The sequence below is a fragment of the Lampetra fluviatilis genome, chromosome 19, assembly GCF_964198595.1.
Source record: "Lampetra fluviatilis chromosome 19, kcLamFluv1.1, whole genome shotgun sequence".
Taxonomy (NCBI): domain Eukaryota; kingdom Metazoa; phylum Chordata; class Hyperoartia; order Petromyzontiformes; family Petromyzontidae; genus Lampetra; species Lampetra fluviatilis.
The window spans coordinates 5,216,395-5,231,834 of NC_136293.1; the positions used below are offsets into that span (position 1 = coordinate 5,216,395).

At 45.0% G+C, this 15,440-nt stretch overlaps 1 protein-coding gene across 2 annotated transcripts in view; it reads right to left on the minus strand.

The window, feature by feature from the left end:
* Positions 1-54: 54 nt before the first annotated feature.
* SACS (sacsin molecular chaperone) overlaps positions 55-15,440 on the minus strand; it is a 36,151-nt gene continuing 20,765 nt past the window's right edge. For both annotated transcript variants that reach the window (XM_078864852.1, XM_078864853.1), the window contains exon 10: positions 55-14,793. In XM_078864852.1, the coding sequence (XP_078720978.1) occupies positions 3,260-14,793 (11,534 nt within the window). In that variant the 3' untranslated portion in view covers positions 55-3,259. The remainder of the gene's footprint in view (positions 14,794-15,440) is intronic.

The following is a 15,440-nucleotide window of genomic DNA, read 5'->3' on the forward strand; positions in this document are numbered from 1 at the left end:
AACAGAATCATCCTCGAATAATACCCTAAACAGTTCATCGCAGACAAGACGACATTGTTTTTAAAATCAAGTTTAATTTAATGAAACAATGACAGTAGAAAGTACATTGCCCGACTTTATATCTTAAAACGAAAATAACCTAGCATCTTTTAAGTGTTAAAATCGGTGGATACAGAGATGGCAGAATGCGAAAAACATCAGCGCGTGAATGGGGGAAAACCCAACTTTGTTACATTTCAGATGTTGCTATAAATATAAAACAAGAAAGACAACTGAAGGCTTATTAATGGAATACATCTAAAATAGTTTAAATGTTATTTAGTAGACACGCAATTCTTACAAATTCATCAAACATACTTAGAAACAAGGTGCCCCTGTGCTAATTCCCAGTAAGCTGGCAGCATTTCAGCCTAATACACACTATTTACAATTTTAATACAGTAGACTCTCGATTATACCCGCTAATCGCAGATAATCCAAACATGTCTATTTTCTGCGGATCTATGCCCAAAAACCACTCATATACAATTGACCGATCGATGCGCGTGCTCAGTGATAACACTTTGCTGCTCCAGCGCAGAAGCCACGCCAATGAACATCAATCAAACTCTGCCCACTGTTGGAAAGATATGCAACTACTGTACTGTAGAGGCGATCACGTGGATGATCGGATTAACCGGAGCAACATATTTGTTCGGTTTAAGCACGTGACTTGTGATAAACATTTCCAAGAGTAACAAACCATAACTTGTTTTTAGATGATTCACTTGGGCTGAAGTGAAAATTCATGAGTTACTAATTTATGTGCACGGTTAAGACGCAAATCGGAAAAACCACACGGATAAATCGAGAGTCAACCTGTAGTTAATGTTTGCATACAATATTTGCATAAATATAAAAAACACCACTTTCCCAAAAATAAAGACAGGTCAGCATTTTGCTGATGGTGTGAAGGCCACAATGGAGAGGGATTGCCTTTGGCCAACTCAATGGGAAACCAGGCGCCATGTCAAGTTACGCTCCATCCACGTTTCTAGTACGATACAAGCATTGAACATTAACATTCGAAAAATAGTCATGTAATCACGTAAATGCTCTGTCTACATCTGCACAGGACACGGGAACCTGGTTTCACACGAACACATTTCCAAATTATGTTCACTAAAATCTAAAAAAATATTATAATATTTTCCTTTTAATAGTGCACACTGCGGGAGGCAACCAGGTGCATCACGTGCTACAGAGCATGCTACAGAGCATGTGATGCATGAGCAGCGAGCGAATGATGTACGTCCAGGGATACTTTTTTTTTAAACAGTTGACAAGCGCAGCACCAAAGGGATAAAAACGTCAAGCAGCCAACCACAAATAGCGCTATCTACGTTAGCGGTAAGAGTGAACGCATTTCCTGAACCGAGCAAGGGAAAGGTGACGGTGTTAGGGAATTCCAGAGTGGGAACAGTGCGAGGGAAGAAACTGAAAGAAGTGTGACCTGCAGTGTGGCAGGAGAGTGGGTAGACGAATGATAATCTTCTTGGTTCTTTCGGTAAAGTCACGTAGAAGGGAAATAATAAAATAATAAAAATAAAACATAATAAGATACAATTCTCACGACGTTTCGGCCACAACGCAAGCAGCCGTCCTCAGGTGAAGAACAGGTCTACGTGACTTTACCGAAAGAACCAAGAAGATGAATCCCTGCAGTCACGAAAGCTTTAAAACGAATGATAATGTTCACGGGAACAGTAGCCATGGTAGCCGCGATAATCAGGCTAAGAAGGCGAATGGATTGAAGGCTTTTCTACTTTGGTGGATCTAACCAAGAGGACATGGCAAGGTAGGGGAGATGAGTGGTGTGGTTCCCTGCACCCCAAAACCAGGGTCAGAAGTGGGGGCATAGACCCCTAGGGCTCACACCTGGCATGGACCCTCAATTACTGCACTGCAAAGCTGATAAAAAGAAATGACTTGGCTTTGATTTACTACAGACCGTTCGAAAATGTTTTTTTGTAGAATTTAAATGATTTACATAAAATATTAGACTAAATATTACGTTACAAAACATTAGTCACCGCAAAGGCCAGTTTCCGTCCGCAAGGAAGGAAAACAATAGGAAGGTTTGAATTCACGCTCACAATTTAAAATGTGTTTTAAGTGATGCCTCATTTAACACAGGTTGCTGCTGCTATGAGGGAAATCCGTTCCAACGTAGATTTTTGATAATACATTTGTTCTTGTCATTAAACAACCCAGAACACAAAGTGGATTTCAAAAAGAGGGGACAAAAACATCAGAAAACGTGGAACAAATTCCACGTAATACACCCTCAAAAGTTAGGATCGATTGAGGGCGCTGCCCATCCGCGATAAGGGTAAGGATCAGGAGCAGTGCATTTAAGGCGGGGGGGGGGGGGGACATTGAACAAAAGGGGAGGCAATAATGTAACGAAACAAAACCAGAAATAAAACAACAAACGCCATGTCCAAGTTTTGTCATGTTTTCTCCCGGGAGCAGTGGTTACCACGTGCCCCCGTTTTTCGGGCTATTCATACTGGGTTCTGCAAGAACGAGGGACACATTCCCTCCTCGTACTCCCCCCTCTCCTTCCCCTTTTCAATTGTCGCTGGGATGTTCCATTCCCGCCAGGGCAAGGAGAGTTCTATGCCAAAGTCACCAGGGGGAAGGGTTCACGGTCGAAGTTGATTTCTGCTAACAAGGCGTTGTTGTAAACCAAAACAAACTAGAATTCTCATGTACGTACAAAAATACATGCATGTCAAATTTATATTCCATATTTACAGAATTAATTTACACTTTAACATATCCGAGTGGATGCACAGGTAATCTTTCAGTAAACTGGGAGTGGTGATAGTTGATTAGTAAATACGATCCAGGTGATTCTATTGATAAGGCACAGCAGCTCCTCATTCATGGATGTGTTTACCTGCTTTGCCCAATCGTGTAGAAACAATGGATGCCCCAACATCATTGTGCTTGACATTCACGACACGTGTATACAGTGACCATATATATTCAGTATGTGTGCGGCGAAACCCAATGCACTTGCAAGGAATGCATTAAGCAACACCTGGTAATAATACTATATGTGCCAAATAAAATACAAACCCCAACACTAAAAATTCATAATCGCAGGTATGCAACTTACGTGACAATTTACAAACAATCTCAGTTACATTTTTAGATGAATTCAGGAAAATAAATAACATACAGCACACAGTCGAAACAATTTAAAACACATTTAGATTTTTTGTCTAATAAAATTTTCAATCCTGATAATAATCCTGCCGGTGATTTCAATCACTTTGAGGGAAACATCCGTTGGGAATCGATCGTTTGGTACTTGAGGAAACGGAAGGACATCTGGATACTGTGTTTTCAAGCCGTCTATGCCGAACATCTCCAGTGTGAGCACATCGTTCGCTAGCCCCAACAACAATGTGTTTTGCTCCTCCGCTTTCTGAGCCAGATGTTGCAAGTGGACATCTTTGTCCGCATGTCCTCTGACACAGTACTCGACAGCAATAAGCGCAAGCTTCACAGCCTGGTAACACTTAAAGCAGAGCCACTCGTTTGCATTTCGATGCAAATCGTTCCTTGCCGCAGAGAGATTAGCCCTGGCTTGCCTTATCCATCTCAGCGCTTCCACGGGATTCCCTGCCACCTTGGACGTCGGTGGAACAAACGCCCGATCAGACTGACTCCCACTCTGGGCAGAAGCGGAGAACTTCTCGCGGTAGCCCTGCTTCTCCTGCGAATGGCTCGTTGCTTCCTGATTCCAGGATTTGAAAAACTTCTCAAAGGAAAAACTATCTGCATAAAATCGCGCGGAGCCAAACGGACGTCTCTGAGACTTATCTTTATTAGACTCCATTGCTCCAGTTTCCAGCCTTCTAATCTCAGTCTGCAAGTGTTTAAACACCTCGTTCGCGATTTCTAAATGGTCTGCATTTTTGTCCGGATGCCATTTTAGATAAAGCCTACGAATAACCTTTTTACGTTCTGCTTCAGGACCTTTCCACGCCTGCTCTAACACCAAGGTGATGTCTGATAAAACGTCAGCGATGGAAATGGGCTTTTCTGTGTCGGGCACTTGCGCTTTGGGCGAATGCCTCTTTGTTCCCTCCGGTTTTGTGTCATCCGGCATCCTTCGGTGACTACCCAATTTCTCTTTGAACATACTCTCCTCCCTGTCTTGCATGCCTTCTCCGTGACGTAGAAATTTGTACAGATCCAAAGAATTGACAACTTTATACTCATTATACCCAATATCGATCTGATAAGACTTTGTAAGTAAAGAATCATCCTCTTGGCTTACATCCACCTCTTGAATGATGACGGCATACGTGTATGTTGCCTGATATGAGAATGAACTTTCTTTACCTTCTGGGTCAACGAGGTAACCAACATACTCTCCTGGATAAAACACATTCGTGGGATCCATAAGCAGAAGGTGGTGGATTTCTCTGGGTATTGGAGTTCCTGGAAGAGGTAGCTCCATCTTTGATGGCTCAGTAGTTATATCATATTTAACACCGAGGCTATCAAGTTTATCAGCTATCCGGTAAATATCAATACATCCAAGCATTGCAATCAAATATGAAGTATCGGATATGAGATTGTCTGCTGATGACTTAATGGTCATAGCCAAAGCGAGAAGGAAGTTGATGTCCTTAAAGTCAGAATGTTGAACGTAAAGATGGATTGAAGAGGTGCTAGTTTTTTTCAAAAATGCCAGTGTTTCACATTTACTTTTTGGGATCATCTCGTTCTCTTTCAGACGAAGAGTTGTCTGCAGTTTCTCAAAGCAGGATACCCTTAGACTCACATTTAAGGCCTTGCACAGCATCAGTGCCCTTTCTTCGTTTGCTAAGAAGGCATTTTCACTCTCGTGTTTCATGACCCTGACCAGTCCCGCTGTGAACTGCTCCGAGGAGAGTAGCAGCTGCAATCGTCCCTGCAGCGAGCACAGCTTGCCATAGTGGCAAGGCTTTGGGTCATCTTCATCCAAGTGCTCTTCCAGAATGCTACTCAGGAGCCTCGGCCTGAGTTTCAGTGGGAGCAGCATGACGATCTTCGTGTGCACGGAGTGATCTTTCCCGAGGTAGCACTGCCCAAGATCCACCAGCAACGGCACTCCCATGTTGCTACCGTATATGCGGCTCTTATAATGGGGGGCATCGTCAAAGACTAAGCTGCCACTCTTCACCAGTTTCCCATCCGCGCTGGGCAGGAAGAGCATTAGGTCACGGATGTTTTCAAGCTCCGTGCGTATTCGCACGCTGTCCGTCTGCAAATTCTTAAAGAGGCCCGAAACAACTCGTTTTACTGTGCGCATCTCATTTGGTTCCAAGTGCTTCCCATTCGACTTGACGAAAATACGCGACAGAACATCCACATACTGCCGCACAGAAACGTTATCCTCTGTTCCAAGACACTTAAAATGATGGTGGAAGGCCCCGAGCTCCAAGGGAAGTTTGTGGAGATATGGCTTAAAGTCCGCTTCATTCTCTAGGTTTATTACAACCTCGTCCGGTTTTACTAATTTTCTCCCTTCATCAACTAAAACGAGAGGAACACCTCTCAGCTGATGGCGAAAATCCACTTTCTGAGAGTTCAAAAATCCGTAAATACTTTTTAAAACGGCAGCTCTTGTCCTGAGTGTGAATTCATCCACAGGTGCAACAGAACAGATGTTTTTGCAGTGGACGATTACTTTTTCAAGGGGTGGAAATAGGCTTACATTCAACGTAGTGAAAAGCTCTTCCAGTTGTTTCGGCCCCTTCTCCGCATTGCATTGCTTCTGCTCCCTAATGGAGGTGGGGCAAGCCTTCTCGGGGAGCAAGGGCGAGGCACTCCACAGTAACTGCATTGAATCCAGCCCCTTCATCTTGGGATTCACCTGGGAGTGGCTAAAGCGAATGAGGGGCAACGTGCCCTTGGTTTCCTGGAACTGCGGGTGAAGTTTCAGCAAGTCAGAAGGTGCTCTCTCTGGATACATGAAAGCGATTATCGACAAGTCTCTTAAGAAACTCCCGTTAAAAAGATCATCACGTTCAGTGAAAATGTGATCTAAAAAGGTGTCCACTGTCTTCTTGAGTTTCTCAAACGACCACTGCTCTGTTTGAGATCGATTTGAAATGTCGCGGGAAAAAAATATCAGCTGCTGCTGAGACAATTCGTGTTTGAGTCCAATTTGTTTCAGGAACTTATGCCATGATAACTGATAGACTTGTTGGTTGGTGGGGCTTTCCAATTCTTCCAATGTAATGAAGAACTCATCAGGAATGAATGACCGTTCTGGTAGCATGACATCGTATATCTTTGTTTTCTTGTCAAAGAAGTGCTTTGCTGGCCTGAGACGGCCATCGGTGTCTGGGATGAAAGCCAGGCCCTCGAGTTTGGAACATATCTTCTCTTGCAACGCTTTATTTTCTTCCAATGACTTGATACGTTTTTTCAGGTAAATCACATGCCGCAGCTTTGCTTTAAAAGTAAGGCTATCGAACTTGGGAAGAATGTATTTCACATAGACATCCAAGTCGTCAACCTGTGTGAATCCCAAGTACGTAAACAACTCTTGTAACTGGGGATTATCTTGAATGAATATGGCAGCGGTCGATTTGGTCCATACATCCATCTCGGCGGAGGGAATTGTTTTGGTCAGCACATAGCATGACCTGTATTTGTGCAAGTTAACAAAATTGCCATCTATGGTCTTATAACAAGGCAACATTCGCAACACCTGCAGGTCATCTGGATTTGTGACTTTCTTTATGTTTCTATTGAAGTACATAAGAAGGGTTTCATGGTCGTGTTCCTCTAGGTTGTTTTGGAAGCCAGAGGTCTTCAGCATATAACTAAGTAAGTTTAATATGCTGGAAGGGTTCTCGATGTTTGCCGTATATTTTGAAAAAATCAGTGTCAGATGGTTATCATGGGATGCAATTTTTGGCAGCATAAGCTGCAGAGAACCAGCCTTCATGAGTGCTGAAAAGAGGCGATCGTTGTGGCTGTGAGGAAATATCACAGCGTGAATCAGATTCAATGGCACCAAAATATTGTCTTTTTGTACCAAAGTTCCCACACTCGAGATTGTAAATGTAGCAGCGGGAAGTAACGTCCACTCTTTGAGCGTGGCAATGGCCTTGTCGAACACCGTGTTTCCATCGGCTGTGTCTGCATCTTTTGACACCAAAGACGCAATGAATTGCCAGCATCGCCGAAGCCACGCTTCGCTCGCGAATGTCTCTTTCCATTTCACCGGGCTCCTGCTGCGGTATTCACGTGCCAGCACCGCAGGGAGTAGCTCCGCAAAGCTGTCAATGTCAAACGTTTTGGCCACTCCGCTGTTTAAGAGCCTGTCCTGATACTTAGAATACATTGTGTGCATGAATATATCCTTACGCGAGGGCACAAGCTCATGATACGATGACAGAAATCTGGGTTTTCTGCCATCGAACACCTGCAACACATCATCGAGCGTGACCAAGAGGGGAAGGCCCTCGAGAATGATGTCATTTTCCTCGGCGTCTTTAAGGCAGTAATCCACAAGGATTTTCAAGTTCTGAAAACTGTTTATTTTTGACTGACTCAGCTGACAGGGCAGCTTCCCAATCTGGCAAATGGTATCTTTTGTTGAAAATGTCAAGAGAAATCCACGAACATCTTTCGGGGTAACAAAGTGAACCGGAACGCCTCCTTCTCGGAAGCAGTGATACACACAGCTGCTTTCATCCGACATGAACACCAAGTTGAATCCTATTTCCAGTAGGAGCTCCTTTAATTTAAATACGTTTTCTGCGATGGCTTTCCTGATTGTCAAATTGTATTCGATATTCCGAGCCGCCTGCAATTCATCCTGCAATAAATTGTCAAAAAAAGGTTTATCCTTCATGGGACTGGAGGTGGACGTCCATGTAATCGTGTAAGTTGTGTGTGTCTCGGTGCCTTGCCGTGCACTCTCGGATTTGCATTCCCTGACAACTGGCAAAAGCGGCTTCGTGTCGACGTGTATTGCTCTGTAAACCGAGGTCAGCAAGCGATGCCAGTCAGGCTGTATCGCCACTTTACTTAGCGGGAAAAAATACAAGTATTTTTGCACCAAATCTTGCAGATTGTGATGGGAAATGCTGGCCAAGACTGTGATGGAAGAGGCATTTGATTTAAAATAGTGTTCTCGCAACTGAAGGAGGAGCTCAACATATGCCGGTGATATGAGTTTCGTCATCAGGGCAGAGTTCCAATAGCTGCGGACACCAATGCCATTGTCATCCCTCCACAGGTTTCTCCTGGAGGAATCGAGAGCAAAGTGTCCATTGACATGCACAGGGAGGCCAGTCTCGAGCGACAGTGGAAGAAAGCAAAAGGCCCGGTGAGGCTTTTTATAGTTGTGGCTTATACAGGCTGCAACACCTCCACGTGGCAGTAGGGAGATGTCCTCATTCCTGTGTGCAGCAAGAAGGTCTTGTGACAATTTGTCAACATCTGAAAATCCAATTCTGTTACAGATCATCCACGATGTTGCGTTTCCGTCAGAATCGGCAATGTCCATCAAATACGTCACCACCTGCACCGATATCTGGCTCAGCTGCCGCCTCCTGCCTATGGCGTCATGGATACTTGCGTAGAATTGTTTTCGTTTTTTGCGTTCCTCTTCAGTTAACTTTACTTCGACAGAATATAAGCTTGCCGTTGCACCAGTCACTTTATCAATTTCACAGATGGAAATTTTTTCGATGTGGTTTAAAAACAGCAAAAGCTCAGCCCCATCGGCCCTTATCTTGTCCAACAAATTGTGAACCATACGGTCTGACGTTGGGGTTTGGTTGATTTCAGATTTCCTGGCCATATCAAAATTGCGTATTGGAAAACGGAACATCGTCGCATTTTCGTGCGGAAAAGTATCCCCCAAAAAGGGATTGAGAACATCAGAGAACTGGGCTTTAAAATCTTCGTCAATGTTTCTAAACATTCTCCCTGGGCTAATCGAAGAGGCACCCGGTGCAAACCTGGCATGGGGATCAAATATGCACAACGTGTCATTGTTGGAGAGCAGCATTGGACAATCGGTGATATGATACACAGAATTGAAACCGATTCCATACTGACCCGTCTTACTGGGGTTTCCTCCCTTTGTGCCTTTCCCAATGTGCTGGATGCCTTTAATATCGTCTTCTGTGAAGGGCTGGTTGTTGTACACACATAGAGCGGCTCCCTGCAGGCTGCCCCATTTCTCATCAAAAATACGATCTTTTGAGTGCTCCCTTGGGTCCCAAATGAAGTGAATCTCAGACGCTTTTGCGTCATCGGCATTTTGTAAAAGTTCTTTCAGCATCTCCTTTTCAGAGGGGTAGGCATTTAAAATGCTCTTGATTCGACTGGTTAGTTTTTCTTTTTGTCCAAACTCGCTTCCCAAATTGGAGAAATCAACACTGGAGGCATACTTCTCTAGTGCCTTGTGACGCTTCGGCACGGCCCCGAGTCTGACGGCTATTTCTCTCGGGATTTCCTGGTGGCAATATTTCACTGCAGAGTCTTTCACGGTTATCCAGGGGCAATCATTGTAGCACAAGTTGTCGACAGGAATCAACTGTCTATTTGTGTCTGGAAGAAACATGTGACTGCAGGTATGAGCACAGACACTCTGGTCTTGCTCTTTCACAAGGCTCCAGATTCCTTCCGTGACAATCCGTCTGCAGAGATGAAAATCTTCTTCCTCCAGACTCTTTTGACCATATTTCTTTTTTAGGTCATCCAGCACACTTGTAAAATCAGACACCAAAAACTCATCTTTGACACCGATGATTTTAAAAAGTTCACTATATTCCTTCCGCAGCTTTGTTGGAAGCTGGAATAAGTATGGGCATGCTGAAAAGTCCAAGTTGAATGCAACTTTTGAAGGAGACACAAAACAGTTATCTACTAAAGTAATGTTGTGTTGACGCAACTCTTCAATAACCAACGATTTTGTATTTTCTTGAGCAGCCAAACTTTCATTCAGGAATCTGTAACACGAGTAACAAATATCTTCATGATCAGAAGTAATATTGACTTGTATCTTGGTAGCTGCTTTTAATTGAGCAATGACGGTTTGAACAGATGGCTTCTTTTGAAGCCCAAGAAGCTCCTTAACAGCCGCGGAGATAGAGCCGCATCCCTTCTCAATGCTTTCATCTACTATTGGATGAAGCAGACACACCAAGTTCTGCTGTTCTATTGAGTAGAGTTGGTTTGGACTGAACAGGGTATTGGGTGAAAACTCACTGCCTTTCCATGACAATCCAACAACATCCGGCTTCACGAGGCATGGAATAAATGCCGTCTCTCTAAGTTTTTGGATCGTTTCACAGTCAACCCCATCACCTCTTTGCAATGCCTCGCCCATTAAAGTCAGCAGGATGCTTGCCCTCTGACGGGCCTTGACAGGACATTGTGCAGTTAGACCCTGCACAGACTGGGCTCTCTCCATCAGATCTGGCCAAGACACATGGTCCTTGACCATTCCCAAGGACTCGAGCTTCAGGAGTCTCGAGGGTTCTAAATAGTCTGCAGTGGTACCACTGGGGAACCTACCGTCGTCCTCATCAAACAACCGAGATGCCTTGCCCTGCGGGTGTACGAGCTGGGATGGGATGGCAAGACACAGATCTTTTGCAGTGCAAGGGATGCAAGGAATTTTGCTCAAGACTTCCTTGAACGTGTCGAGGAGCTCATCCAACACGTGCAGCACAAGCGGGTCGCGCAAATCCTGATGGATTTCCTTCATATTTGGAATGAAGATTTCTTTAAAGAACTTATTTTCTGTGAATGTTCTCATCGCAATGGCTTGCAGGCAATCGGCTTTTTCAAATGCTGCTTCCACCCAGGATGGCAACATTACTGCATGCACAGGCTCAGTTTGGGAATTTTGCAAGTACTTGGCAAATACTTTGAAGGCTGCTTGGCCTACAACTTGTTTTTGAAGGAGTCGGTTGTCCAGAAACCTTGCATTACACAAGGGGAACCAACTGTTGCCATCAGAAAACACCTCTGATGAGCTCAGTTTTCCACAGACCAAAGCTTGGTAAAAGCCACTGCAAATGGCTGAGAAGTCATTGTGGACGGTGCCAGGGTCCGGCCAGATGGCATGATAGATGTAATCAATCAACTCTCCTTCTATGGACATTCGGCGTAAAATATTCAGCGTGTTTATGTACGCCATCACAATGACACTTCTCATGAACAGCGTATTCCATTGACCTTTCAAGTCTAGTTTCCATATTTCTTTGCGGTTTGAAGACACTGCAAAGCAGCCATTCACATGCACCGGCAGTCCCGTTTTAATTTTGATTGGAAGGTAACAAAAAACCTCACCCAGAGGTGATGCGTTCTGCTGGATTTTCCAGCAGCCATCAACTGTTGCTTCTAAAGGAACGGCAATGCCACCACAGGGCAGCAAGCCCAGTTTCTTTCCTTCTTCCTTCAGACAAAAATCAAGAGCTTCGCCATCAACAAAACACGAGTGAAGGAGCCAATGCGTTCTCTTCACGGATGTCTGCGCGGCGACAACACCATTTGCTCTTTCCCCTGTTTGCGATGTTATTTCAAAATAAGATGCATTTTCATTGGCTGCAACTCTGTGTTGAACATCTGCGATCTGTCCGTCTGGCATTTCAGACTCCTCGATATTGATGCTGATAATACTCGAGCACTTGGGCAAGGGAAATGCCTGCTGCTTGGCTGACAGAATCACCTTCATTACTTTTGCAGACTCTAACAAGATGTTATGTGTACAAGAGCCTACTTTTGAGGCGCATACCTTTTTGTTCAAGAGAACCACATCTCTGGCTTGCTTGGGATCCTCTGACTCGCCTTTGATGAATTTCAATCGCATCGTTGTTACATTTTGTGTGAAAATAATCAGCCTGTAGCTGCTGTTCCTAAATTCGTCAATGAATGAGAGGGCATCCGTCAGACTGTAGTAGGTGTTGCTAATCTGGCTTGTCGCTGCCTCCTGCTCTGTTCGAAAAGATAATCTGAACAACGTGCCCTGGTATTCATACGGAGCACTTCTGAGCAAAGGAAGCTCGCAATTAAACACGTTCACAAATGGCTTGAACTGGTTTGGGAATTTCTGCAGTCTTTTGTGTTGCTTTACCCAGTTCACCTTGATACCGGGATTGGACTTGTCTCGGATGTGCTTCCCAAGATGAGTGATGTTGGGATCGAACATGACCATGTATTGTCTGCTCATAAATATCGGTATATCCGTGATGTGGTAAACCGAGTTAAACCCAAGTCCAAATTTCCCTACCTTTTCAATTTGCTCATTTTTTAGGGAGTGGCCTAACTTTGTGATGTTTGTAAAATCTTCATCTGTGAAGATAGCATTGTTAAATGCCCATAGAGCTGGACCATGACAAACAGCCATTCCTGAGTCCAACAAGTTGTCTTTTATGTCCAAATTCTTTCGTAAATCAACCAAGAAACTGCATTCTGTTGCTCCGGCATCATCCGCATTCTGTGTGAGCTCCTTGAATGTGTCCGACACCGTAGGGTACTCCTGCAGAATGTTCTGAATCCTCACGGTGAGCGGCTCCTGCTGTCCAGACTGTTCAAAGCCCAAATTTTCTGGGTCAATGAGGCGTGTACTGAGGCAAGGAATGTTCAGCCACTCTGCAGTTTTCATTGAGATGTCTTCGTGGGCCAGATAAATTGGTTCACTGCTGTCGTCCAACAGTTCCTGCAAATCTTCCACTTTGATGTCGCAGTAGGTGCAGCCATGAATCTCTTTCATGCAAAGTGTTTCAAGTGCATCATTGTAAGTTTGCTGTATTGGTATTGGAATGTCTTCACTTACATGTATATGGTTTTGGTGAAGCCATCGAATAATATTCAGGGCAAGCTGAAGGTCAGTTTTGGCAATGTGGGTCACATTCGGTTTTTCACTTGTTTCTTTAATTTTTTTTAAAACATCCACGATCTGAACAGGCGTGACTTCCAATAGGCAACCACAAAATGTAAACAGATCTTTGAAGTTACCGAGAGACTTTGGAAGTGTGTAGCAATACGGCTTCAAGTCCAGCTCCTGTGCGCGGGAGAGGCTCACTTCCGTTGGGATGCAGAAACACGTGTTCGTCCAAACCCAGGGGAAGTCCAGCCGCAGGAATACATCTCCGTCCGTCTGCAGGTGCTTTTGCATGTACTTGTAAACTTCAAGCAACATGTGCTGAAACAGATACCCTTCTCCTTCTGAAAACGATGTCGACGAGTACCAATCGACGACCGTTTTTAAGTGCTCGGTGACGTGATTTACGGAGGGCTCGCGGTAAAATCCGAGGAACTCTCCCACACGCTCGCACTCGACTTCCACAACGGGCAGCGACGACCCCACCACGCTGGCGTGGTGCGAGACACAGACATCGTTGGGCGAGTAGAAACACTCGGCCTCCCCCTTCCAGCACAGGGAAGCTGGGTAATTATTTGGTCTCGATCGCAATGCTGGAATCCACTTAAGCATTTTTAATGCCTTTTCAGCTTCATCTGAATTCATTATATTCTTTAGGTTCCGTTTTTTTAATATGTACATCAGGTTTTGTGTCTTTTTAAGTAAGGTAGCATAGTCTAAGCTGCCCTTTCCCCACAGCTCTTCGACCTTTCTAGCCACCTGAATGAGATCTCCTTCGCTCAAATGTTCCTCTCCCTTCAATCCCACTTGCCTCAGTGCATGGAGGATATCTGGCGACGAGAAGTGTGTGGAGGGAAACAACTCCTCCTGCCCAACCAGTAGCATCTTAAGACTCTCTAGCTCGGGATCAAACAGATCACAGGGACGTAGCAGAACGCCGCTCGGCCCGCTGAGAAAGTGAAGGCTGGCTATCTCGCCGATAACAGCGGGCTTTTCTGCCCTTAGGTACGCGAGACTGCTAAGAACCCAAATCATAATGTCTGTAGCCTGAGGCAATCCATAAAATCCACTCTCAATGTCCTGAAACATGAAGCCAAGACACTGGGTGGTTGTGAGCTGCGGCACGTGGACCATGCTGGTTATGCGCATCGTGGCTTCGTCGCAGCAATCCACGAGCGACTGCGAGAGTGGTACGCTGCCCGGCAGCCGGGCCGAGTGATGCAGCACCTTTGCGCCATCCAATTTTGTAAAGCACTCACTGTCGTTTGCCTCCGCGAGGCTCAACTTCTTAAATATCGGCAACCGAACAAGCACGTGATGCTCCTGCTCCGTGACGTGCATTAATCCGGCCAAAAACTGTCGCAAAGCGATCTTTTTGTCAGGCGTCGTAGTTTCCAGGACGCGGCACGCTTGTTCCACGCCCACTCTAGCGAACACGTGGAGGATCATGGCTGGCAAAGGGGACAGGAGGTAATCCTTGAGCAGCGGGTGATGGAGACACGGATCCAACTCGGCTATGACCACCCCGCCCACCTGCTCCACGGTTTCTGCTACGAGCTCAGGCAAACGCACCTCCTTCTCCTCTCTCAGCACGAGCACCGAGTTTTTGACCAGGCGGAACAGAGTGACGGAACTATCCTCCGCGCGAATGGGTTTATGTGGGATTAAAGGCAGATTTTCAAATGCGTTTAAGTCGAGGGCAAATTTATGGTAAAGGTACCGCCACAAGTCAGTGAGCCAAACGTGTGGTGGGTGCTTCTTGGTGCTATCTCCGGGACACCACGTCACCGAGAGATCTTTACCAGGAAACATTCTCCCCATGATGTCCGTCAGGAGCGTCACCGCATTGTCCGATGTCATTGTCCGGAGCCGTGACACCAACTCTCCTGCAAAATGGCAAGCACCATCAGAAACCTGTCGTATTCTTGTCTCATACTTTTGTCAAGACTTTTGTCAAGACATGTCTGAACGCATTATTATACAAGAGCAATATACTCTTTGGTTCTTTCGGTAAAGTCACGTAGGTGAAAATTAAAAAATAAGAATTAAAAAAAAATAACTAAAAGTTATTTAATTTAGTTATTTTTATTCTAATTTTTATTTTCACCGACGTGACTTTACTGAAAGAACCAAAGAGTGGATCCTTGCAGTCACGAAAACTTCAAATCTAGAAGAGCAATATACTTTTCCAATGTTCATTTGTGCCCGTAACATTCATTCGCGTGCTAAATTACTTAACAATGCTGTCACTTTAAAATACCACTCTCACAGCGGTGATACGGCCGCATTATAAAATATGGTGATGGAGACATCATCATGGCAAAAAGCTGGCGCTGCCACTGCACCTCCGCTCCCAACGCTCCCAACGCGTGCGACCTCCAGCAGGTTCCGTAGCTGGTGGACAGCCAACACGCGGCCACCTCCAAGATCTGGACTCGTGGAGACCATTCCATCGTCCGTCTCAGAAATTGGCTCCTCCCCCTTTCTTAGTTATACGTGCATGCACTGAAGTACAGAACGTGGCCACATTTAT